Raw genomic sequence first — 27,279 nt, 5'->3', positions numbered from 1 at the left:
ATGTAGAAGGAGCTGAACTGAGACCAAAACCTTCTTTTCCATGCTGAAGTTGCCTCATAATATATTTGATTCGAAGGGCAGCCTTAGCATCGTCCACAGCTTTCTTTGCCATCCATTTTCTTCCAGTTTTCAACACAGGTGCTTACGCATTTCTCATGTGAATCTACTAATGTCATTTCCAGTCGGACTTTGGCGCACTTAAACTCCTTGGTTAGAGCAGAGATTGGTAGCTGGAACTCCCAACCATTTCCTGACATATGAACTGATTAAAGCTTCCAGCTTCTCAACTAGGAAACCTCGTACACAGTCAGTAGCCACAGCAGTCTTGGCAGTAGACCAAACTGAAAGTATCACAGTTTCAGTTTGCCTGGTAAAGCGCTGCTGTCTATGCTCTTCAACCCTTCCACTGCTTGTTGTCTAACTTCTCCCACATGAACCGTGTCCTTCAGAACCCCATTGTACCATCTCCCTAGACTTTTCACTGGCTTCTCGGACACTGCTGGTATTGCCTCACCATTAATGTAGCACATTTTATCTACTACTTTACTTTTAATTATAGAGATGCTCCTTGATTTAGTGGGCTTGAATTGCATTCGTGCCCATTCAATGTTACTGGTTAATTTGCCCAATACCGATTAGTGCAGGCTACTGTTGTAGTCATTGTTGTCATGTCATCCGTGTATGCTCGAATTGGTGGTAGTCGCTTTCCAGAAGCCAAGTGCTCTCCTCCCACTACCCATTTTGATGCCCTTATAATTATTTTCATTGCCATGGTAAAAGCCAGTGGAGAAATGGTACATACTGCCATTATTCCAACTCTAGGCATTGCCATGTAGTGTTGAATTCTGAAGTTGAAAAACTAAATTGTAAATCTCCAAAGTAGGCTTTCACAAAATTTGTTATTGTCATCGGTGCACTGTAAAAATCAAATGCTGCCCAAAGAAGTTCATGTGGCACTGAACCATATGCATTAGTCAAATCCAGGAATGTCACATGGAGCTCCTTTCTCTCCTTTTTTGCTGATTGAATTTGTTGCCAGATTCTGCTAATGTGTTCGAAGTATCCTGGGAAACCTGGAATGCCTGCTTTTTGTACTGAAGTGTCAATGAAGCAGGTAGGTTGATAATCTCTGAGCAATAATGTTGAAGACACTCTCAGCCTTCTACGTTTAATAGGGAAATAGGACGAAACTGACCAATGCTTAAGTATAACCATGGCGGTTCTAGTGTTGAAGTAGTCCATAAATGTACAGTGTGTGTGTGGGTGTGTGTCTATGTTTTGTACGGCCTTTCAAGTCAGAAGAACGGAATCTTGACTGCTGAAACCTTGTGAGCCACAAGCACAATTCCTACTCTGGTTTACATGGGTTTTTAAAGCTATTTTTATCGTGAGAAAGAGATTGACCCTGCCCTTAAAGTCGCGCTACTAAAAGGACGTCCTTTTGCTGTTTCACGATGTATTCGCGTGATAACGTCACACAGTCATGACTGTAGAGCTGATCTTCAAGTGCATGTAAACCAAGCCAATGTTATCATTTGATTTGGTGTGCTATTAATCTTTGTACTGCAGAAACTGTAGAAACTCTTCCTTTTTCCACTGCTGGTAGCTCCTTTGCATAACCATGTATGACTTATTTGTTCATGTGATTTACAACAACAAGATTTCGGGAGAGTGTTAGTAAGATAGAAATGACTGAAGACCATACCCTCAGTTTCAACATTACTAAGGGGTGCCATGTGTAAAAAAAAAAAAACGTTAATATTTTAATGTTAATTTTTTTTTTTCCAGATTTAACTTAAATCTAGTATTTTTTCCCCAGATTTATAAGTGTTGTGAATTTTTTTTTTTTAATGTGCACATTCAGATATAATTTATAAATCTTAAAATATTTAGCAACTTTTCAACATTTAAATGCTAAATCTTTATTTAAAAAATAAATATATATTTTGTTATTAAATATGTATTTTGAGAATCAAGATTTAGCTGTTCAGAAATAAATCTGGATTTTGTGAACTTAAATTTTTAACTAAATCTTACATTTCTAAAAATATTTAACATTTAGCTAAATATTTAACTAAATCTTAAATTGCTTAACAAGATTTAGCTGATCACTCAATAATCTGTGCTAACGAATGTCCCAAGCACACACAGCTACACACAGAACCAGATCTTAATAAATCTCAGAAGCAGATGTAACATTCGAACAACTACAGCAAAGGTGGTTTTAGTCTACAACTCTTGAGTCAGAACCAATCAGATTGCAAAACAGAACTCATAATTGCAATTAGAGATCAGTAGAGGTTAATATCAAACTTTGAATCCACGTAAAGTAACCCAGATGAGAGAAGCTAATTTTAAATACAGACTGTTTCAATCATTACTTGTTCCAATTAGAAATCTTAAAAGCAGCGGGGTCCAGGTGAACAGCAAAGTCTTTTGTTGCAGCAATCGGAGGACAGAACGCTTTTTGATCAAAGTACATTTACAATGTTTTCATAATAATGCTGACAGAGTATAATTAGTTCTACACTGAAGAAAAGGAAATTGTATACTTATTGAAGCTGGGGGTTTAAGGCAGGGTCTGTCAGCACTTGCGACAGAAGAACTCTGTTTACACAGCCAGGTGTGTTTCATGTAATGCTGGGGAGGGTGGGAGCTGTGGATGGGGGTGTGCTATGCTGGACTGAACACACTGTCCAAACAAGCCTGAAACCTGGAGGATGTGCCTGCATTCAATCATCATGCCATCCATATATACCCAAATGAAATAAGCATTAGAAACTAGTTCATGTTTGAACTCATCTACAGCTAGGAGACACAAGCAGTCCAGATTCATCATTTCCCTAAACTGTCAACCAGAGGAACGATCTTAAAGTCAACAAACTATAAACATTCATACCTTTTTTATGTTTTACAAACACTCATTCTGTTGTGCAATAAATGTAAGTATAAATTCATTACAGTTTATTGCAGGTTATTACGTATAACTATGTTCGCAAATACTATAAAGCATAAAAAATGTATTAATCATATTTACCATGTTCCAGTATTCTTCTAAACAGATAGCTTTGGGGATCAAGAAGAAATGTTCTGTCCATAATGCCATATCCAAAAGCTCTGCCTTACAAGAAAGAGTATCATCTAATAGTACACATTTAGGTGATACAACATGTGAATATTCCAGTTACTGGTAAGTAAGGTTATATAAAAATCGATGATCTTCCTAGAATCTCCATGTTCTGAAAACAGATGCTCTGCATGACCATCTGACAGTCTGTGCCAGTGAACAAGCACTCAGCCCCCTTATAGAGTAAATTGAATCATTCTGTGTGGGTCGTACGCTACTTGACATGTTTTCTACAGAGCCCAGATCCACCCACAAATCTTTATCAGCAAATGGAAAGCAGCAACAGTATCACTTGCTGTTTATAATGTCTAGTTACATTTTAAAGTTAAACCGTGTTTGGTGGGTATTTATATGAGAACCAACATATGTTCTGTCAGGATTCTGAGAGACAGCGTGCCTTTGAAATGACAGCCCTTTCCCATCAAGGTACATTTGACCTGATTCGTGTAATAAAACAAAACAAAAGTATCGATATTATATTGGATGAAGTTCATTCTGTGCATTCACAGCATGAAGAGGTTTGGTCATTTTGTAAGCTTACACTATTAAACTGCTGTAATCAATTAATACATTTGATATCCTTCATTCAAATTATAATAAATGTAACAAATCTCTTTTAGAACATTCTAAACTACAAGCATGACCACGTACACTGAAATCAAACATTATTCACCTACTTTAATAAGAAAATAATAGGAAGATTGTATTATACTGTGACGGGGTACACCCCACCCCTGTTTTATTATTATTTGTATATTTTTATTTAAAAGCCGTGTTTTTATTGTTTGTTTTTAATTTAAAAAAAAAAAAAAAAAACGTGAGACTGTGGCTGGAGCCTCAACAAGGTAATTGTTTTATTGATAATTAATTAAGGCTCCAGCCACAGCTTAAAAGAACCCGCCCCAGGCTGATCGAGGCATTTTTTGAGTCAGAGACAAGAGTACTGTGTAGAGCGAGACAATATAAGAGAAGCAATGGCTACCATTGTACTACACAGTATCTGTTTGTTGATTTATTTTGGTCACAGAGCCCTTTTCTTTTGTTTATTATTTCATTTTATTTAAAGCCGTGCGCAAACGCACCTCGTGCCCCATACATTTGCCTTTGTTTACTTCCTGGTCCGTGACATCACCACCCAGAAGCCACACAAGCCACCTGTGACATATAATAATAATTAATGTACTATTTTATTTTATTTCATGTTTAAAATCAAACACGTTTCCAACCTGTGATTAATGCTTTCAGATTCCTGTTTACAATAAGTGTCTTTGCTACCTTCCGAAGATATTTGGCTCAGGTCAAAAATAATAAATCCTTCCTTTCTCCATCTTTTACATCCACAGTTTAGCAAAATAAAGAGCAGCATGCTTGCCTCAAACTGATTTTCTTCTTTGGTGACGCACAGCACAAAGAGGGAAATCTGATTCCTTTTAACAGGGGGTTGGGGGTCTTATGAAAACTAGGAGGTCACTGGCATCATCTTTCAGCAGTACAATTTTGCAAATTGGTATAAGAAGAAATAAACACTAACGGACAGATACTTGTATTAAAGTATACAACAATATACAGTGTCCACTACATTATCAAATATTCTAAAAGATCAAGTTCACTGTCTTCATACATCAATACGCTATTTGTTTTCAACATGAATCTCACTAGATTTTTTTCCTATTCTTCATTGATTTTAAATATAAATCACCCTTTCAAGACCAAGGACTCTGGGATGAGTTTTCACAGTTGGGTTCAATCACTGAAAACACACAACAAGCACCCGAACAGTCCAAAGTGCCACCTTAGTCTGTTCTCATGATTTCATTTTTTTTTTTTTTTTTTTTTTTGATCAGATGAATTATTTTGTCAGCAGGGTCTAGAATAGAATAGAGTTGGATTACAGACCAAAACAGAAGTTTGGACAGTCACACATGGTACAGTATATATATTGTACTTGGACAAAAGGGCTCTAAATGATGTTCGTTAAGTTTAGTTCATTAGGAGGGACAGCATCAGTGCTATGTCACTGTTACTGCTATATTAAATCTCTGATTTACAACCAGACTATCATCCTAACATCAACTTTTCTGCACTTGCCCTTTCCAATCAGACTACATGGGCGTCTCTGAATGCCATGAAAATACAGTATCTACTGCAGATCATCTCACTAAGCCCAGTGGACAAGAGGCAAAATATTGTACATTACCATAAGCGCATTCTTTTATATTAACTGTTTCTCTGTATTTTGGTCAATACAATTCTATTCTTACATAAACAGATCTAGCCAAAAGTTTTGCATCACCTAGAATTTTAAGACATTTCTTCTCATTTTTTCGTTAAGTATATGGAAAACTACAACACAGTATGTAATTCAGTATGTTAGCCTAACATTATTCAGCAGGTTACATTCAACTTTATGAAGCAAAAGTAGTTAATTCTATAGGATGATGCAAAACGTTTGGCCATAGCTCTACAGTATTGGATATTTGTCTTTAACAACTGAACTGATGGATCAGAAGACAGCATTTTTCTTAAGTGTACCTGAGTCTTTCAGGCAGAATGGTGAGCCAACACCAACCAAACTCGACACCTCTTTCAAAGACATTATGACTTGTTTAGGCGTAATAAAAACAATGTTAAAACAAACTTTTGCATTAAGCCTTTTCTTAACTGACAGGATATAAATGTTTTACAGAAAACAATAAACACAGCGAGCTGCAAGTACACCTCAATAATAACAACTACAGTGTCTATTCTCAGGAAATAAACTGGAAAGAAAACAAGATAACAACAGGGCTCTACTGTGCGACTAATTTGGTCGCATGTGTGACTAAAAATGTTCTTGTGCGCATGTACATTTTAATATAGGCGCACGTGTGTCACTAGAAACTCCTAAAGGCTGATTATAAAAAATAAACATGATTTTTAGTTTCAGCTTACAGTATAAAACATAAATAAAACAGATCTGCACTCTGATAGCTCAATCGTAATTTACTGTAGAGTTTCAGGGAAAACAAAAGGGAGCCAGACACTCACAGAAAGATCTTATTCTAGAATGTATTCACAAGGTCATCACACCACAACACAGCACAGCCCACAGCAGCGTGCAAGCAGGCCCTTTATACCCCAAGACCCAGCGAATACAGGTGACATTTTGACACAACAAGACACGTTATTTGACTCCACAAATCGAACAGGGCACAAATACAACACGATTAGACAAGCACACTGGAGCCACGACTCGATCACATCCACCCCCTCACCTCACCCGTTCATATGCACACTCAGGACAAAACACAGAATGGCGACACAAAACTATACAACACGAACAAAAATAGTCCAGATCGCTACAGTACTCTTGGAATGTAGTTTACTGGTGTCCACTGCCCATTGTTAATCACACATTAAAAACTACAAATCCCATCCCCTGCCAATTTCACTGATTTATCAGTGCGATGGCTACTCGTTTCCAGATGGTTTAAAAACTTATCAAACCAAGATGAGGAAAATAAAAAATTATTTTCATGTGATTGAAGAAGTTTCAAAATAACTGTGATGAACAAAATTCAGATATGTCAATGTCTTTACAAGAAATGAGCGATGAAGGTATTATTATTATTATTATTATTATTATTATTATATTTTTATTTATTATTATTATTATTATTATTGTGAAGGTTACACAAGTGTACAGATCTGAAGGGACTAAATATATGTGTACTATAGTATTTAAATACTGTGTGTGTGTGTGTGTGTGTGTGTGTGTGTGTGTGTGTGTGTGTGTGTGTGTGTGTGTGTGTGTGTGTGTGTGTGTGTGTATATATATATATATATATATATATATATATATATATATATATATATATATATATATATATATATATATATATATATATATATTATATATATTATATATATATATATATAATATAAATTATGATTGTGTTGTTATACCGGTTTTTCATTCTAGAAATCTGGTAACCCTACCTGGTTAAAATGCATGCCAGGTTATCATGCTTCACATATAGTATGCAAATCAATGACTGATTATTATCAGCTGAACCTTGTTCCAGTTTTTCCCTATCCAGTAACAATAGGTCTCTTTTTGGATGAAGAGTGGTATACAAGAAATAACACACATCTTGACTACATCTAAGTTTAACGTATCGGTGTTGAGAGCTGGCTCTACATCAGTTCTTACCTAGTAAAGCCTAAATCATTTGTCAAATACAAATTATGGGGAAAACCTGCAAATTGCCTGCACATCCCCAAATAGTTTAGTGTAGTGTCACCTTTCCCATTCCAGTTGTTCCTAGAAAAAGGAATTCACCAATTTCAAGCAGCACTATAGACTGTATTTGCTGGTATTTTTACCCATGGTGGAACACTTTATATGGACATCTGTGAATTTCCAGAATGCATTGCCACACCACTGGAGATGTGTCTTTCAACATGTTAATGATGCACAAAACCATAACTGGAAGGTGTGCCCTACCTTATACTCGAGGCTAAGGTGGTGCTGAAGTCACATGGTAATACTGTCATATCAGACCAGCATTACAGTATACCATGGCGTTGTCTATATTTCTAAGTGAATCTACTCTACTGCTTAATCATTCCACTTTAGTTGGCAAAATCACTTACAGCAACACCCATGAATAAAATGCCACTGATCTCATAAATCCGTGAAGGGATCATGGCAAACAATGCTGCAGTGCCTACACATCTCCATCCTACGATTCTGGAAAATCACCCTGTGCAGAGAGGAAGGACACATTCCTCTGAGGGGAAAGGTTAAATGACACTACAATATATTATTTATATTGAGGAATCCCTGCAAAGGTCAACATTATGGTTCCATTCACCAACTTTAATTTGTTATGCCGCACACAGATTTGAATGAAAAAAGATCTGATATATATCAGACACAAATAAAGTCTCTTTTCATGCAGAGTGCTGGGAAAGGCGCCAGGAAGCACAATAGCTGATCTGTTTAAAGCAGGTCAGATCATGATTCTCACAATACATATAGAATTAGAGCTATTTTATATGACTAACTAATCTTCCTTTTCATACACAGCTAATTGGTTTCTGTTTTCAAAGCCAAAACTAGGCATAACTTGTGTTCTATGTTTTCCATTGAATACCTTTCTTCAACATGGGTTGCTACCATTAAGTCGTCCAGTAACAGTCTTTCCAGATGACAGCTTTAATTAGTATTCGATATGTAACCCAAATGAGAAAAACATCAGTAAAATGGAGAGCTGCCCCATTGTGAGGACTAAAATTGAGGGATGTATGGGGCCCTATAGTAAGCATCATATACCAGGGCAGATGCAAGTAACAGGCTTTTCTAATGCAAAGCAATAGAATATGATTAGAAAGAAGTGTATAGAGAGACTATTGTATCTTTTAGTATATAACATGCAAATGTGAAAACAATGTATTGTACATAAAAATAATATATAAAACACTTCAGTAAAGGGATATACAGAGGCATCAAAATAATGACATTATAGTAGACTGTTGATAAAGTTCCACACAGGCATCAACAAATTAAGTTATTGAAGTTTAGTTTCTCAAGCTACAATCAGCATGCATTTTAATATGATTTTAGGTAAATTCAGACAAGCATTGCTTGTATTGGAGTCTAATGTACATTCAAAAAGGAAAACATACAGTAGTACAAGTCTTTTATGCATTTACCATTTGAAAAAAAAAATAGCATTCTTCAGCCTAAATCAACTAAATGCTTTGTTATAATTCAAAACATTAAAAAAAATCATAGCCCAAACTATGATCATATTAGTTTAAAATCCATATTTTAAACTTCCTAAAAAGGTTTGCGATAGGGTAAAGGACCCTGTCCCCAAGCTTTGTCCATATACTGGTACATAATATTTGTAGGAGTAATTACATTAATACTAATTTCTGTTGCTTTTCCCTGTGTCTCTCAGGATGGTTTTGGGGCTTAATTGGCTTAATAAGCCTGGGGGCCTGGTGCAGGAGCCCTGGCATGAGAAAGTTAAGGTTCCATGCCAAAATCACAAAGATTAGTTCTTTAGGATAATTCTTTGTCTAATCGGTAGGTTTGCACAGGCAGCACTAGTCACTAGTTAGGGAGTAACTAGTTGGACTGATCAATGAATGATATGTGATTGAGAGAATTATACAATGTTGTACACCCTATTTTGTCTACCTTTAAAGCAGCTATACTGAAATGACCCTGTATCTCTTTCTACACAAGAGTGATGGAATGCACATGAACTATGCAGGGAACTTTGTTTCAGCATAAGCCAGCTTCATGTTGTAGAATGGCAGTGACACTTTGCCACTTGAGTGGCTTCCATTCAGTGCAAACATTTCCTTTATCTGCACTTCAAAACTTGCAGACCTTTTTACAGTTTCCATTAAGTCTCTTCGATTCCTCTAACATGGTAACATTTATATGATCTGCAATCCACTTGAAAATAAGAAATAGAATTAAAAGAAGTATTAGTTTGGTACAATGAGATTCTGTCTTCAGGACTTGCAATATTTTCCCACATTTTTTGAGGGTGACCTTGGGTAACCCCGCTGCTGCTGCTGCTGCTGCTGCTGCTGCTGCTAGGAAACAGAGTGATGGGGGTGAACTCTTTAGGGAGACCGCTCTGTCCTCTGTTTAATGGGAAGTCAAGCCCAGACATTGATCGACAACAAGAGCCCGAGGTTGAAGTGTCATTGTGGATAGTTGTGTGAGTAAAACAAGGCCATATTTACAATTGTGTTTCCTTTCAGGTTAAAGAAACTGGCTTACGATCAACTTTCCACTGCAGTACAGTGGAACCCTCTTAAACAAGATACATTTTATTAATTCTCTTTATTTTTTTTTAAGTGGTGCTTTTTCATTACAGAACAAGTTGTTAATGGCAATTTGATATTCTAGCCCGCGTCCAAACACCTGCTTATAGAGTAAGTGCATGTCAACCCAGGCTGTGTAGCAGCCTAGATACATAAGAAATAACCTTGTTAGACAAAGAAGCATTTTCAGTGATTAAATAAACTGAATTGTCAACACAATGTTTTTTTTTTTTTGTTTTTTTTAAATCTATACATGTGCTGTATAAAACTTTGTTACCGGCTCTAATTGTGCAAATTCCAAACAGCACAATACTTTTACATTGACCTTCAAGTTCTGGATGAAGGGATGAAACTGCAGGTATGGGATGTCCCATGAAGTGGCAGGGACAGGCCAGTTTCAGCTACTTCCACAGCTGCTCCAAATACTTTGCAAGTCACTCTCAATACCCAGGAACCCAGGCTGTGACCCCACTGAGTGGCACTGGAGCTTTGAGCCTGGCTGCAGATAAATACAACACAGCCACTAACAGGGCTGCATATGAAATGCACACGTGAAGGGATTTTAACCCTTTGTGGTCTTATGTCAGACCAGGTCCGACATTACATTTTTCCCTTTCCAGTCCGATGTCGGACCCTAACCGACATCATCAAAAAGACGTTAAGCACGTGTCTGTAGTCATTTTTTCTCTGGAAAAAGCCGAGAAAACCTTTCAACGGCCGACTGAGACCATAAAAAAAAGGGGGCGGATCTGAGCAATAAACATAGCCCCTGCACCAGAGAGATAACACGGACACAAACAAAGAAGATAGCTGCTTCTGCATACAGCGCTCAAAGAATATCACAGACATTTGCAGAGCTTTTTGAGATGTTATAGTAATAAAATAATGACTTGGATTGCATTATTGAGGAGTTTGGTGATAATATTAGTGATCAGGAGAGGATTTATCAGCATGCACGACTATGAAAAGGTATGTGAAAAATACAGCGAACAAGGGGTGGTGCTTGGCTGGAGCTTGCAGTACTGAGTGTCCTTTTGCTATGCAGTGCCTTTTAAACCTCCTGTACTCTGAAAAAAAAAAAAAATAAACAGTGTGTGTAAAATAAACAGCGCTTGTGAAAATAAATTGGACCTGACGTGCCTGACAAGCACTGAATAAATGGAACACTAAGGGTTAATATAATGCTGTAGTGGGAGTAACAAAGGTATTTCTTTATCAATCTTTGGCTACACTTATAATCCAAACCCACTCAAATTAAGCCAGAGACAAAGGATGTAGCTAATAACCCTATTAATACTGTAAAAGTATACAAAAGTACTGGCAAAAATACTGCAATATTCTATCTTTGCAATTATGGGAACTGCATTAGTTATGCTAAAAGTTAAAAAAACATCAAATAAAGAAGAAAGATTAAAGGAGAAAATGGAGATTTGATTATTTTAATTAATGGAGATTCTTTTTATGGGAGGGATTGAAAATAAAGTTTTTCAACAGTACAAGGGACATACACCAATTTTATATCTTCGACACATTGATGACATGTTTGGCATCTCAGTTAACACTGCTGAAGATTTAATGGATTTCATACATTTTATTGACCAGTCTCATCCAGCTCTAAAGTATGCATGGAACATTTCTAAACACATTTCTTTCTTAAACATTACCATCATGGTTTCTAATTGTACCATCAATATTACAATTTTCTACAAAGAAACAGACTCTCATTCATATCTAAGATAGGACTCCTCACATCCCAAAGCTTGTCGCAACTCCATTTCATACTCCCAATTACTAGGACTGAGACACATTTGCAGTGATGATAGTGATTTTTTTTAATAAAGCTGGGTTTCCAGACACTATACTTAGAGAAGTTCAGTTAAGTGTATCGACAATAAAGAGAAAGCATGCTTTGCACAAAACCAAAACACAGAATACCAACAATCGTATATACAAAGACATTTTAGCATTCAAGAAGCTCCTTTACAGCTCCCATTTTCAATAATCCTCTAATGTCATACAGAAAAGACACAAATCTAAGAGACCATCTGGTCCACAGTAACATTTGACTCAATCTGGACAGTCCTAAGGGTACGCTTCCATGCAACAGTTCACACTGTGCTACTTGTAAATACATTCACAGCAACACAGTTGTTAAGGGAGCAAAATCCTCATTTACTATCCATGATACTTTTATTTGCATTTGTAAAGGAACAGTATATTGCATTGGCTGCATCAAATGTAATAAGATATACAGTGCTTTGCAAAAGTATTCAGAGCCCTGACAAATTCTCTCATTTTACTGAATTACAAACGGTACACTGAAATTTCGTTCTGTTCGATATTTTATTTTAAAATACTGAAACTCAAAATCAATTACTGTAAGGTGACATTGGTTTTATGTTGGGAAATATTTTTAAGAAAAATAAAAAACTGAAATATCTTGCTTGCATAAGTATTCAATCCCCACACATTAATATTTGGTAGAGCCATATTTTGCTGCAATAATAGCTTTAAGTCTTTTGGGGTAAGTATGTACCAGCTTTGCACACATTGTCAGTGATTTTGGCCCATTCTTCTTGGAAGATTTGTTCCAGGTTGTTCAGGTTGGTTGGACAATGCTTGTGGACCGCAATTTTCAAATAGTGCCACAGATTCTCAATGGGATTGAGATCAAGACTTTGACTGGGCCACTGTAGGACCAATGCTGCTTTGGCCTTGTGTTTGGGATCATTGTCCTGCTGCAAGGAGAATTTCCTCCCAAGCTTCAGTTTTTTAGCGGACTGAAGCAGAGTCTCTTGCAGTATTTTCCTGTATTTTGCTCCATCCATTCTGCCTTCAATTGTAACAAGATGCCCAGTCCCTGCTGATGACAAGCATCCCCACAGATGATGCTGCCACCACCATACTTCACTGTAGCGATGGTGTATCTTGAGGCATGGGCAGTGTTAGGTTTGCGCCACACATAGCGCTTTGAGTTCTGGCCAAAAAGCTCTATCTTGGTGTCATCTGACCACAAAACCTTTTCCCACATCGCAGCTGGTTCACTCTCATGCTTTCTGGCACACTCCAGACGTGCTTTCAGATGGTACTTTTTGATTAACGGCTTCTTTCTTGCCACCCTCCCATACAGGCCAGTGTTATGCAGAGCTCTTGATATGGTTGACTGGTGCACCATTACTCCACTCCCAGCCACTGAACGCTGTAGCTCCTTCAAAGTGATTGTTGGCCTCTCTGTGGCTTCTCTCACAAGTCTCATACTTGTTTGAGCGTTGAGTTTTGAGGGACGGCCTTTTCTTGGCAGAGCCTGGGTGGTGTGATGCAGCTTCTACTTCCTGATTATTGATCCAACTGTGCTCACTGGGATATCCAAACACTTGGATATTATTTTGTACCCTTTCCCTAATCTATGCATTTGCATTATTTTATCTCTAATTTCTGTAGAATGCTCTTTGGTCTTCATTTTCCTTCAGATTCACAGCCTTACCAATGATCCTTCAACAGTAGGGTTTTTATCCAGAAAATGTGACAGCAACTTTAATGATTCACAGTTGGAGGCCAATGGTAAGGTAATTGTGTCCTCGTTAGGGCAATTTCTTTCATCGGTGCAAACTGGGAGCTTCCACAGCACAGGGGTTGAATACTTATGCAAGCAAGATATTTCAGTTTTTTATTTTTCTTAAAAATATTTCTCAACATAAAACCAATGTCACCTTACAATAATTGATTGTAAGTTTCAGTGTTTAAAAATAAAATATCAAACAGAACGAAATTTCAATGTACCATTTGTAATTCAGTAATATGAGAGAATTGGTCAGGGGTCTGAATACTTTTGCAAGGCACTGTATATTGGTGAAACAAAACGGTGCTTAACTGATTGCTTCGTGGAACATCTGAGAAGTATACAAATTAACAAATCTACTTTTCCTGTCGTCAGACATTTTAACAGAGATGCCCACACTATAGAAGCCATCACAATTTGTGGGATAGTTCATTGTTATGGAACTAACGCTGTCAGGAAACAAAAAGAATGTGAACTTATTTTCAAACTAGACACTTTGGAGCCATTTGGAATGAACATTCTATTCTGAGACCATTAACATTATCAACATTCTGGAATTTTGTTTAAAAGACTACTTGTTTGTTTGTTTTTATCAACTTCTTAAAGTACCATTTTTTTTTGTATTCAGCCGATGAAGGACTTCTAGTCCGAAATGTCCTGATAATTGATTTGTAAGTACCTAAAATGTCCTTTTCATTTTTCTTTTTGTCTTATGGATCATTTTGGTACACAGCAATTTTCCTTTTTAGAGAATCAAAAAACAGTGTCATATATATATATATATATATATTATAATATATATATATATATATATACATATACATACATACATACATATACATATATATATATATATATATATATAATATATATATATATATATATATATATATATATATATATATACACAGTACTATGCAAAAGTTTTAGGCAGGTGTGAAAAAATGCTGTAAAGTAAGAATGCTTTCAAAAATAGACATGTTAATAGTTCCACGTCGGAGGTATGGCTTTTTGGCTGCAAGTCTTCCATGAAGGCCACTTCTGACCAGACTTCTCTGGACAGTAGATGGGTGTACCAGGGTCCCACTGTTTTCTGCCAATTCTGAGCTGATGGCACTGCTGGACATCTTCCGATTGCGAAGGGAAGTAAGCATGATGTGTCTTTCATCTGCTGCAGTAAGTTTCCTTGGCCGACCACTGCGTCTACGGTCCTCAACGTTGCCCGTTTCTTTGTGCTTCTTCAAAAGAGCTTGGACAGCACATCTGGAAACCCCTGTCTGCCTTGAAATTTCTGCCTGGGAGAGACCTTGCTGATGCAGTATAACTACCTTGTGTCTTGTTGCTGTGCTCAGTCTTGCCATGGTGTATGACTTTTGACAGTAAACTGTCTTCAGCAACCTCACCTTGTTAGCTGAGTTTGGCTGTTCCTCACCCAGTTTTATTCCTCCTACACAGCTGTTTCTGTTTCAGTTAATGATTGTGTTTCAACCTACATATTGAATTGATGATCATTAGCACCTGTTTGGTATAATTGTTTAATCATACACCTGACTATATGCCTACAAAATCCCTGACTTTGTGCAAGTGTACCTAGAAGAATTGATGCTGTTTTGAAGGCAAAGGGTGGTCACACCAAATATGGATTTGATTTAGATTTTTCTTCTGTTCACTCACTTTGCATTTAGTTAATTGATAAATATAATCTATTAACATGTCTATTTTTGAAAGCATTCTTACTTTACAGCATTTTTTCACACCTGCCTAAAACTTTTGCACAGTACTGTGTGTGTGTATATATATATATATATATATATATATATATATATATATATATATATATATATATATATATATATATATATACTGTAAGTTACTCTTTTTCCTTTTAACGACACATGGTGTTAGGTATTCTTTTTTCTTTTTACTTTTCCTATAAAATCCATGAATTAGGTACTACTTACAAATCAATTATCAGGACATTTCGGGCTAGAAGTCCTTCATCGGCTGAATACAAAAAATATATATATATGGAGGTGGTCTCTTAAAAGAGAGACCATAACTTATGAATGTTCTATTTGTCTCTGACATGCTTTTCTGTAATTATGTATGTCTTACATACATTGTAAAAGCCAAAAGATGTAATATGAACAAAAGGAAGTATGTAATTTAATAACATTCATTTAGATAATGCATTTACAAAACAAATTATTTTGCAAATTGCCTGTGTCTAACTGCAGGTACATGTTGATTCATTGCATCCTGAAACCAACGCCAGCATATGCATAAGATCTTTTTCGATTACCGCACATATTGTTTTCATACTTCTTATAAGTATGGCATAAATTTTTCGGTGTTCATTTTCCTTGAAATGGTTTGCCTTTAAGTCTTAGGCTGCTACATCCTAATTATGAGAACATTCAGTTAAATTAGCGGGAAAGAACAACACAATACAAAACGGACACATTGAAAGCTACCTAGTTCCCAGGCAAGTGCAAGAACAAAATGTAAGATAAAGCAGCACTTGGGGGAAGTGATTAATGTCATTGCTTGCTCTTGTGTTCAAATAGTGAAGAAGGTGAAACAGAATCAGCAAGTCAATCAGGAGATCAAGGTAAAAAGATGAGACTTTGCTTAGTAATTAACATCTTTTTCTGACTTTAATTAAGAGATTGAATTGGCTCAAAACACGATCATGTGAACAAAAATAAAAACCTAAAACTTCAAGAATTTTTTCCATTTCAAAATGGTGTATCTGCGTCTTTCTAGTGCTGAATTTTTCAGCAGTCTTTTCTGGCACTTACTGTCTCTACAAGTTAAATAAGAGTAATTCTGTTATCTACGAAGGTAGGTGGTGGTGGTTGGCAGGGGATGGAGTTAATTTCCTAACCCTGCCAAAATAAGTGTGAGAATGTGGCTGGAGCTAATTGAATAATTGATAATTAGGCTCCAGGCACATGGAATAAAAAAAGGGGAGAAAATCCTTTGTGGGACAAAGGAGTTTTTTTTTTTTTTTTTTGTGTGGTGAGTGTTTGTTCTGAGTTTATTTTGAAATCTTGGTAATATGTATATAATATATTTCCCAAGATAAAATTTCACATCAGTTCATGAAAATGTTTTAAAGAATATGAAACAGTGCTGCAGGTTTCTCACTGTTTTATAGCAATGTGAAGTCTGCAGATGTTTAAATAAACTAGTCTACAGTGATATATGACAAGTTTTCAGTGACTGCCAATTGTAATTCCTTGGGGTCTGCTCTCACAAATGGATTTTCACTGTTCCTCTTGAAAAAGCAGTCATTTGAGCAGAATTCGAAATCAAAAGCACCAGATCAACCAATCAACAGTTAAAGTTAAATCTTGTGGCAGAGAATGACTGGGCCATAAATTTCCCCCTCAACCTGTGAGGGCGCTCTGTAGAAGGGAACAGTGTACCTTGGATTGAATTCCAGGGCAAGTTGGAAGTTGGCCATCCAGAAAAGGGGCCGGGCCACAATACCAAGGGGGAGTGACTCACAGTATAAAAGGGGGTGTGGCGAAGCAAACTGTTCCTTTGTGTGGGCTGCCGATGGTCTGGCGAAAACTAAAGCAAAACCATGATTATTGAATGAAGTATCAGTGTTGTGTGTTAACATTTTGTTTTATCATCAATAGACAGCTAAATATATATCCCGGGAGCTAAGAGGCCATCACCACCACAGAATACACTCCATTTAAAACACCTCGATGCAAACAGCTTTTCACTCACTGGACTTTGACTGTTTGTTTGACTTGTATTGTTTGCAACTCTGTTTGGATATTGTGACAGGGTAGCATTGCGGGCCCAGGTGGTATCGGCAGGCAAAGAGACTCAGAGGCAAGGAAACTGCGGTTTAAGCGCGGCTGCACGGTTTAATAAACAAAAATAAATAAAATAGTAGAACAAAACACTTCTCACAGAGCAAAATAAAGTTTTAAACAAAAACAAAACTGGTCAGGCTGGGCAGAGCCTTCACTGAACTTTTCCCATTACAAAATGCACACACAGCATTAACACAGATTCACTCACCCAAAACACCTTCACCAAACAGTATTTTCTCACTTTTTTATACCATGTGGCTGGAGCCTAATTATCAATTATTCAATCAGCTCCAGCCGCATTCTCACATGTATTTTGGCAGGGATAGGAAATTGACCCCATCCCTGCCTATGACCACCAAAACACCACAAACCAATATTATTTACAGGCAGGGCCCTGCCCTGCCACAAACACATTATTATTTGGGGATTGCAACCCTTGTTTTAGGCTGCGTGTTACACATAGTTGTGCATCACCAGCTACCTATTATTTTGAAAAAGGATTTCTAAAGAAAACAAAGAATAAAACCTCCTTTGACCTTGGAACTGTGTGTGGTCACATTATTTACTGCAGGCATCACCTCCACACCTGCGCACAACTAACCACTCTGTCACAGTTCGTCATGCCTGAAACTGGCTTACAACAGGGAGATGCATCATTTATATTTAAAACAATGGATTCCAGTAGCATAAATATAAGTCAGTGATGTGCCAAGCATGTTTTGGATATTATACCTGAGCTTTTTTTTTTTTTTTTACAGTTCATGTATATGAACAGTGTTTCAAAACAGCATTACTGCATTGCTAGTATGGTGACGAAAACATGGAAGTAACAAGTGTATAGATGCTATAAAGTAACTGCTACATAATTCACAGTTAAGAATGTGTCCATGTGATTACCACAAAGCCCTTTCCCTGGTGAGAGGTATTAGGCATCAGAAGTAGACAAATGGCTGTGAAGATGCCATGACATATGGACTGTGTGTCATATTTCAGTTGAAGGGAATATCATCATCACAGATGGGGCTCTGCTGTCCCACCATGTTTTGCTAATGCCTTGGCATCACATATACAATACAGCCTGGTGACCAGCTGAGGAACCTACTTAATATACTGAAAGCAGATGGCCTTAAGTTTAAAGTGCAACATCAAATTGTACCAACCCCTTGATGATTTACTCCTATAATGAAAGGCAATGAGGTCCTTCAAAGGAGACCAGATTGCCAACCCACTGCTGCACTTGTTTGTTGACTTCAGTCATCGTGAGTAAACTCTAACAGCAAGCCTGGCATTATTAATTATGCATGGCGAGCGTGGGCAGCTGTTGTTCTCACTTTACAGGGTGGCATGTTAGATTCCATGGGAAAGAAATTTCCGAGTCCTTTGAATACAGTGCATATGAAAACATGTGTTTGCAGCCTACACTAGAAGTGCACAAAGTGTAAGATGTAAGTAGTTGTACTTGTTGGAAACTAAATAGCTCCAGTGTTGGACTGACACAACTGTCTTAGCAAAGTCATACTATCTGCAACTCCATTTACTATTCCATACCACACTGTAATGATCTAAACGGCAGGATGTGTAATTGCTGTTGCAGTTTAAATACAAAAAGGCAACAGAACAACTAACCCTCAGATTGTACAGTATCTAAATAAACTGTCCCAGTTAATAACAGTATTAATGATACTGAATTAATTTAGTGTTTCATATCTCTCGTATCTGTTTAAACTTTAAATAAATGGCTAAACATTAATGTAATGTTGTATTAAACTAAACATTTAAACTTGACCAACTTTTCAGATCATTCACACAACCCCAGCAAATCGTTGTTTTCACACTGTTGTCTCTGAAAAATGTAGTTAAAAACTTACTAAGACACCTGTCGCTATTTAGTGGTGAAATAACTACTGTTCCCTTAAGTGCAACTCATACCAGATATGTAGTCCATAGCCACAACGATTCCAACAGGTTTCTTTGTACGTCAAAAAGGAAGATTTGTTTTTCTTTTTACTTTTCCTAAAAAGTCTTAGTTTCTTGTTGTGTTTCTTATAGATTTTCCTCAGTTTTCTAAAGTTATCACTGGTGAAGTCTATTCCACAAAAAAACAATATTGGTACTGGTGTAGAATTACAGGCTGTGTGAACTGGTCCACACCATTTTGACACGAATTGTACCACCATAGCACCATTCTACCAATGGCTTATAATATTGTTCCTGCCTTCATACGTAACCAATATCACTGCTGTGCATTGTCATTAAAATAATTTGGTAGTGGAAGTTAAAGTTTAGATTACATGTCTGTATATTTATTAAGGTTATTAAGTATAAGCTTGGGTTCCTTCTGTAAGTCATTCTTTAGAAAAAGACTACACTGCTTCCATACTACATCCAAAGCAGTGCAGGTCTTTACACATAATTTAAAAACAAATATAAATATTACCTAAAAAACAACAAATTAACTGGGCAGCACCACAAAGAGTTCAATCAACATCTTCAGCAGCAGAGTTGCAAAAGGTGGTGTTTTTTTTTTTATCAGTCATTACTACATGGCAAGTAAAACAATTCTGGTAATTTTTGCTGATCATAGTCGTCATTTACCATCTGCTGAAAATTGAACTTCTCTGTTTAGATTGTACTACCAATGTAGAATGAATGGGTCAGACATGTGTTCTTCAGTTCATCCAGATATGTGAAATGCAGTGCCAATCTTTGTCAGACATGAATATCCATTCTGGAATACCAAGATATTTCATGACCAATGGTGTAAAATGGGTTAAGCCAGTTATTTTACAGTCTACCCAGTACTAGCCCAGCATGTGTAATGTAATATTTAAATGTGATGTCCAGCATTTCCTCTGTACAATACGGTATTAAAGACTGGATTCAAATGACTAGGGTAGGGGAAAGGTAGCCAGGTGGTAATTCTAAGCTGTATTGGTATTGTCATCTATCCAGTCCAACTCATCCAAAGGATGGCACCTTACACTATGCCTTTGTAACACCAAGCAGGGGAGCTTGAGCACAACATAGAGTTTGAGCTACTATTACGACTTGTTATGGGTTAGCAGCTGATATAGTCCAGACAACAGCATAAGGTAAATATTTAACCGCTTGACTGCGGAGCTAACTCTCTAGTAGAATAATAAGACAGCACTCAGAGTCGTGATGTTCGTGGTTTGCACCCAGCCTCTGTTTTACCATTTAACTGAATGGGCTGAGATACCATCCATTGCATTGGGTTTATACTGTAGGTCCTGGGGTCCTTTGAAAGTCCTAGGATAGTTTACACTTGATTTCCTACATGTTTAAACTTTAGTGACAAATATACTGTTAATATTGGTAACCAACCAGAAAATCCACCATAATAATAAGCCTTCCATTCATACATCATGTAATTGTAAATGGAAAATACAGTGAACAAATACTGAATATGAAATTATGTGGCTTACACTGTACATTTATAACTAGGTAAACACACTTATTTGGCCTCCATAATGGTTAAACGCAAATTCTAAACAATTAACACTAACATTTAAAATCAAAACTATTACAATTCTTCGTCCTCAGAAAAAAAAAAAAAAAAAAAAACAGCTCAGCATTTTACTTCACTAAGAGATGTCTAATATGTAGGCGATATTGAAAAAGTTTCTGGGTTATTATTATTTATTTATTTCTTAGCAGACGTCCTTATCCAGGGTGACTTACAGTTTTTAGAAACTATCACATTACAAACTATCACATCACAAATAATAGCAGTTATAGAACACAATAAAATCAGTAGTGAATAAGAGCAAATTCAAATGAGAGTAAGTAATTACATTTGAGAGCAATTTCACATCAGAGCAGTTAAACTTAACAATATTTGGTTATAACAGTAAATTCCATTAAGAGCAAGTACAATAAATGGATAAGAACAATTTCAAATAAGAGCAATTACAAAAAAAAATGAATAAGGTTACCTTTAAGAGTAAGATCAAGCACACTATATAGAAAATATAATTACGATTGAGAGCAGTAGTAGAATACAGCAAAGTGTGGTGCAGTTAAGTGCAAGTACAAGGTGATGCAAGCACTGATACAGTTGAGTGCCATGTCGTCCAGTGTAGTCGAGAGTTGTGATGTTTACAGATGCTGTCTGAACAGGTGTGTCTTGAGGAGGTGCCGGAAGGTGGTCAGGGACTGAGTTCTGATTACTGTGGGTAGGTCGTTCCACCACTGAGTGACAAGGGTGTAGAAGTACTGGGCTCTGGAGGCGGGGGAGTGGAGGTGGGGTACAGCTAATCTGCTAGGTTCTCACATAGTGGCTGCCTTGTAGTTTACTCTAGATGACACCTTCCTGGCCCTGTTATACCACGGAGACCTAACCGCAAAGTTATCAGGCATTTTATTATAGAAAAATGTTTTGAGAGAATACAATCTGACTTTGATAGGCCACTCCATGCAAGCAGCAAGGCCTCTTCAAAACCTGCTATTGCGAATTAAACAAAATGTGTCAAAGCCGTGTCAATACATATTGTATCCCAGGTTTCCCATGAGACTGTACAAAGAGGTCTTTGAAATCTGATAAGATTTGACCTGAGGCTACAACCGTTCCTATTTGTTTGACACTATCAGGCACTAACTGATGCGGAATGGAAACAAAAAAAAAAGTCCTATCCTTCTACAGTATGATGTGTCTGATGTACTGTATTTTCTGGTACTCTTCACACAGACACTTTCTTTCCAGATGTAATTCGGACTATATTATGATTCAGCCAAGTTATGGATGAGTCCCCCAAGCAGTTACAGTATATGTAAAGAAAATCACATATTCATCTATCTTTCAAACAGATGTCCTTAACACTAACTGTACATGTTTTCTGGATTCTTACAAGCTAGTTACTAGACAGCATTGTACTAATGCTGCTTGCAAGCAGGAAGATAGCATAATTAAGCATAAACACCTAGCAAACATTGTTGTTAACACACTAATGAGTACAATAAAAAGGACTAATGTACAATAATATTGTCAAGAGTCTTGTCTCCCTGGCTTTGGGCTGATGCCCGTCTTTTAAACTGTCCATCTGGAGCAGGCGTGTCCAATCCTGATCCTGGAGGGTAGGTGTCCCTCCTGGTTTTTGTTCCAGCTGTACACTAAATTAATCAGTGGGGTGAGCTTTGCACTGTGAGTTTTGTACTGCTTTGCAACGTGATAGTGAAGGCTACTGCCCAGTCTATCAGTGTTTTGTTTAGTTTTTAGGGTTTTTTTTTTTTTGGCTCTGGTTATTTTGAATTAATAAAGTGTGCAACAGAGCTTTAAACTGCAGCTTTCTGTCTCTGTGTCTAATTCCTGCCGGTAACGAGCCTGGACCGTAACACTACCCTGTCACACCGGTGACACTCTACAGTTAAAGAAACAACCAATAATGACATTCTAATGATTTAATATGCTATGTACCGATGCATGCAAGTCACAATACGATACAAATTAAAACATATGTGATGGTCCTGGTGGAGATAGGGACAGTATGCATTCATACCAGTTATAAAGCACACGTATTCTTTATTCAAGAACCATTTGGTGAACTACAATGAATTTTGTTCTTATATCACAATACAAATTATATATTGTGTAAAGAAAGATACATGATGATTTTTTACAGTGCCATGTTTCGTGATGTATAATAAGGTAGCACTGCACTTGTGTATCTTTGATCAGAGCAGACACCGTTTTGCAAAAACAAACCTGCTATACCAGCATCTAGCAAAAAAAGTACAAAACATACATTGCACTACAGTCAGAATCACATTTGCAGGTTTCAAGGCAACTTTTAAAGGTAGAGAGCAAGCTGCTGAAACCAACTGCAAACCAATGCACACTTATATTTGGTATCAATAGAAACACTGTCAAACTACTGCATGTGACAGCAATTTACACAAGGAACAATGCTATATTTGTGAGAGTCCTCTCATGTACAGGATTATTCTCCTTGTATAGAGCACTGAATCTGACAGTAACCAGGAATTCACTTCATCCATATAATGATTCCATAAATTGTGCCAGCCATGCAATTTGCAATTTGTTATACTAGTCTCAAATGTGCAGTTTTGAAAGAAGCACATGCTGAAGTGTTTTCATTTTAAAATATTCTAGCTGGTACTATACTATAGGTTACAGTTCTCAGCTTCCATAAACTACATATTTACATTTAAGTCTACAAAGAAAATGCTTTGTAAAAATATTGAATAACTGTACACTGCCTAAAAAAACTTCAAACTATTATTAAGAAATAACAGAAAAGCTACAATTTTAACCAGTATACTTTACTTCTAAATTCAAGACCAACAAGCAGAACTGTAAATCTAATTTGTTATTAATTCAAAAGTTTATGCCAGGTTTTACCCAACACACACAAAACCACGGCAACTTCAAATCAAAAGCAGCACTAGACGAACTGGTCGGATCTCAGATAGAAGCAATCTATACACAACAGACTTGAACTACCTGAATGATCTGCATTTTATTGCATGCTTTCACTGAGCATTTGTATAGTCCAGTTGCTCTGACTTGAGCACTCAGTGAAATTAAATACTACAAAATTGCAATAAAAAAGAAAAACCCAACCGTTATTAATTAATGAAACATTGATGTGAGGAAAGGAAAATTACTTTCAGTATCCAAAACTGAGCTGGCATCAAAATAAAAATAAAAATACCACAGATTTGAAAACAAACTAGAACAATGTATAATGACCCCCCTTTCAGACCGAATTACTCGGTCAAATTAACCAGTGTTAACTAGTGCCATATATAAAACCCACAAAGAAGTCAAATTTGTCTTCCAAAAACCTCGGCAACTCTGGACATTACCGTTGTACATTCCTTTACAGGAGTGACACATCCTGGCATTCTCCCCTTCAGCTACATCGCAGTCCTGGTCAATCGAAAACAACTCAACAAAGAAGAAACACACAAGAGAAAGCTGAAATTCCTTACCTGGAAGAAACTCCGGAGAAAATACATAACACTTAACATTTTGAAAGCTTTTGACAGAGCCTCTGCTCTCTCCCTTCAGTTTCTGCAGGCCCTAGGCAAACTGCTGCTTCCCTGCTGTGTCTTTAGTTGCATGCTTACTTGTTGCTATTTTAGACAGTATTAGTGCTGGGGAAAGCGAGTGAGCCATGCCAGGAGCTTATTCTGAGGAGTTCCATAGCAATTAGGGCTTATCTGTACACCACTGTACAATAATGCAAACAGGTTGGTTCAGGTGGAGTTTACTAGCAGAAGAGCTGGGCTGTTGTTTTAACTATTTATCTTCTCTATTAATTACACATCATGTAAATTCAGAGTTTTTTAAAGCAAAAAAGTAAAGAGAGGAGCTGATGAGTCCATGCTTAGCCTGCTTTGCCACTAAAACGGTATGATGTGTTTGTAAATTATTCAAAGTACTCTGAAGTGCAGTTAAGCACAGGCATGCAGCTTCTTTTAAAGACTTGTTTTTTTTTTTTTAATAGGATCTTATTTTTTTAAGTTTAGTCAGTTGAGAAAGAGAGAAAAGAGAGAGTTAAGAGTGAAAGAAGGGAGGTGGGGTTGGTGGCAGGGGGAAATCAGTATTTTAAACCCTACCTCATACTTTAGTTTTAAGGGCATTTTCAAGTTCTACGCTTTTCTGTTACAAACAGAACTACAAACTCTCCAATGTCTTATATCGCCCTCTGCTGGAAAAAGAGATATTACAGAAATAGCAGCTGCTGCTTTACAGCATGAGCTAAAAACATGTGTTTTGGATTTAATGTAACTACTCACTCATTTAGAGCTGCAGTGTTGAACACAAAAACATAATAATGTTCCCACTGTTTAGTCTTGTTGATTGTCCTGTTTGTATATGTACTGAAGCTGTGAGCTTCTTTCCCTTAATATATACAACCACATCAGTGCTTTCATCTGCTATACTTGCACCAGTAAGAGGTTATTATGATATCAATTTATCATCAAGCCCAGAACTTTTTTTGCTAAAAGGGAACTTTTTTTGCTACTGATGTCATCTGACAGTAAACACACAGGGCCTCATTCACTGAACAGCAGTAACGTGTTTGCATGCAGTAAGCCCATTTATTGCGTGCTGTGCACACCTGCTGTATTCACTAACCAGTGGCAGGCAACCTAGTATGGAAAGAAAGTGTGTGGAAAAAGTAATGAGTTCAAGTCATTGAAGCATTAAGGTACGACGGGGTGGGTTAACATGAGATAATAGCACACTCAGAGTGTTATAAGGCCCGATGCGAAGCTCTCTCATGTTAACCCACCCTTTGGAGTACCTTAATGCTATTATAAATCAAATTAAAAATTACTATATTTATTTACTTTTTAAATTAACACAGCAAATTAAAAAAATATGTTCAATAAAAGTAAATATCAATACACTCAAAAAACAGTTCCAATATAAGGTAAACAAAATTTGTTTAAAACATGTTTATTTTTATATATTAACATATGTTTAATTGTAATTATAAACCTGCTTGGAAAAATCCTGCTTTCTGATTGGTTAGCTGCGTTCTACAAACCGTACGTTAATCCCACACAACCTATCAATGTAGACATATCACCAAAAGCATTGAATTTAAATTTATATGCCATTGTTCTATAATGTTTAATATCTGTAAATTATCATTAATTAAAAATAAATAAATAAATGACAGTCAAACTTACAATCAAATTTTGATCTTTTTAATGGAAAAGCATTTGCCAAATATTAACTTTACTTTAAAAAGAAAGCACGCAGTGGAATAACATAAACAGAACTAAATCAACTCTATTTGTGCATATAATTAGATTAGTGATTAGAGCTACCTCATTTTTGCGCATTGGGTAATTTTGGTCATTTACCGCCGTTTAGTGAACGAGGCCAACAGAGCGCTAATCATTTTTAAAATTACCTTTTAAGATAACATTCTTAGCATAAAACCCTTCGGCCAAGGCCTAAATCAAAGAGTTAAAAGTAAAGAGTTAAAAATACTACTTTTACAACCATATACAACCTCAAAGTTTGATTAAGTCAAAACCTTGTATTAAATTTCTGATTGTTTGTCTTGTATACATACCATGTTGTACTATATATGACACCAAAAACTACTGATACTTGTTGCCATGACGACCTAGAATTGCATTCAAAAGAGTCTTTCTGATTGAATAAGATGCATCTACTATAGATTTACATGCTAATAAACGTGTAGATTTTTGCTTATATGCAAACACGTCTATTAAACCCACAGCAAAACCTGTTTATACCAGTTGGGCACAACATTTTAGAGTTCTGCTCTAAAAAGCCCTTTGTGCTGTAAGAAAGTTCACACTCACTCAAGCTAGGCTAATTGGGCAAATCCCTTCTCAATTAATCAGAGCCCTGGGGCCCAGAGCATTTTATTACCAACTGTCAACACGTTACGCAACTTACACAAAGCGTTATCTCCCCACAGCACACACACATCATTACCGCTTCTCTGTGAAGATTCAAGTACCGGACTGATTTATTTAGGGTCTGGCTTACTATTTTATATTTGGATTGCTTATCTTTTGATACTTTTTTTTTTGCACTTCTCATCTCTATTTTGTGCACTGCTTACATTATTGTTGATGAAATTAATATTGTTTTGTGGACCAGTATCAAAATAGATTTGAGGGGTGATGATCACAATCGCTGCTGTCTCACTCTTGGCATAAACGTACATGTTTTAGTTTTTTTTTTTTTTTTTTTTTTTTTAAGAACAGCATGGTGGTTAAACTTTGCTCCTTTATATCCACTGCCTGTGTATCTCCTAAAAGGAAAGTAATAAAGGGATACCACACAGTACATTTTCCCTGTTTTAGTTGAATATCCTACAATGTATGTTCTGTATGATTATCTATTGCTGTTTCTGCTTGCTAACTATTAAAGAAGTAAGCAACTACTG

General features: G+C 36.6%; 1 protein-coding gene across 5 annotated transcripts in view; it reads right to left on the bottom strand.

The window, feature by feature from the left end:
- The window catches only part of LOC121327429 (rho guanine nucleotide exchange factor 4-like), a 195,385-nt gene that overhangs the window by 86,757 nt on the left and 81,349 nt on the right, over positions 1–27,279 (bottom strand). The window contains exon 1 of one of the 5 annotated variants that reach the window (XM_041271497.1): positions 24,326–24,436. The exons of 3 other annotated variants lie outside the window; for them this stretch is intronic. In XM_041271497.1, the coding sequence (XP_041127431.1) occupies positions 24,326–24,364 (39 nt within the window). In that variant the 5' untranslated portion in view covers positions 24,365–24,436. Of the gene's footprint in view, positions 1–3,037; positions 3,689–24,325; positions 24,437–27,279 lie in introns of those variants that run through there. One more of the 5 variants, XM_041271495.1, reaches the window with a different exon arrangement.

The sequence above is a fragment of the Polyodon spathula genome, chromosome 14 (genome assembly GCF_017654505.1).
Source record: "Polyodon spathula isolate WHYD16114869_AA chromosome 14, ASM1765450v1, whole genome shotgun sequence".
NCBI lineage: Eukaryota > Metazoa > Chordata > Actinopteri > Acipenseriformes > Polyodontidae > Polyodon > Polyodon spathula.
The sequence above is the reverse complement of the archived record's forward strand: the minus strand, read 5'-3'. Positions and strand labels throughout refer to the sequence as shown.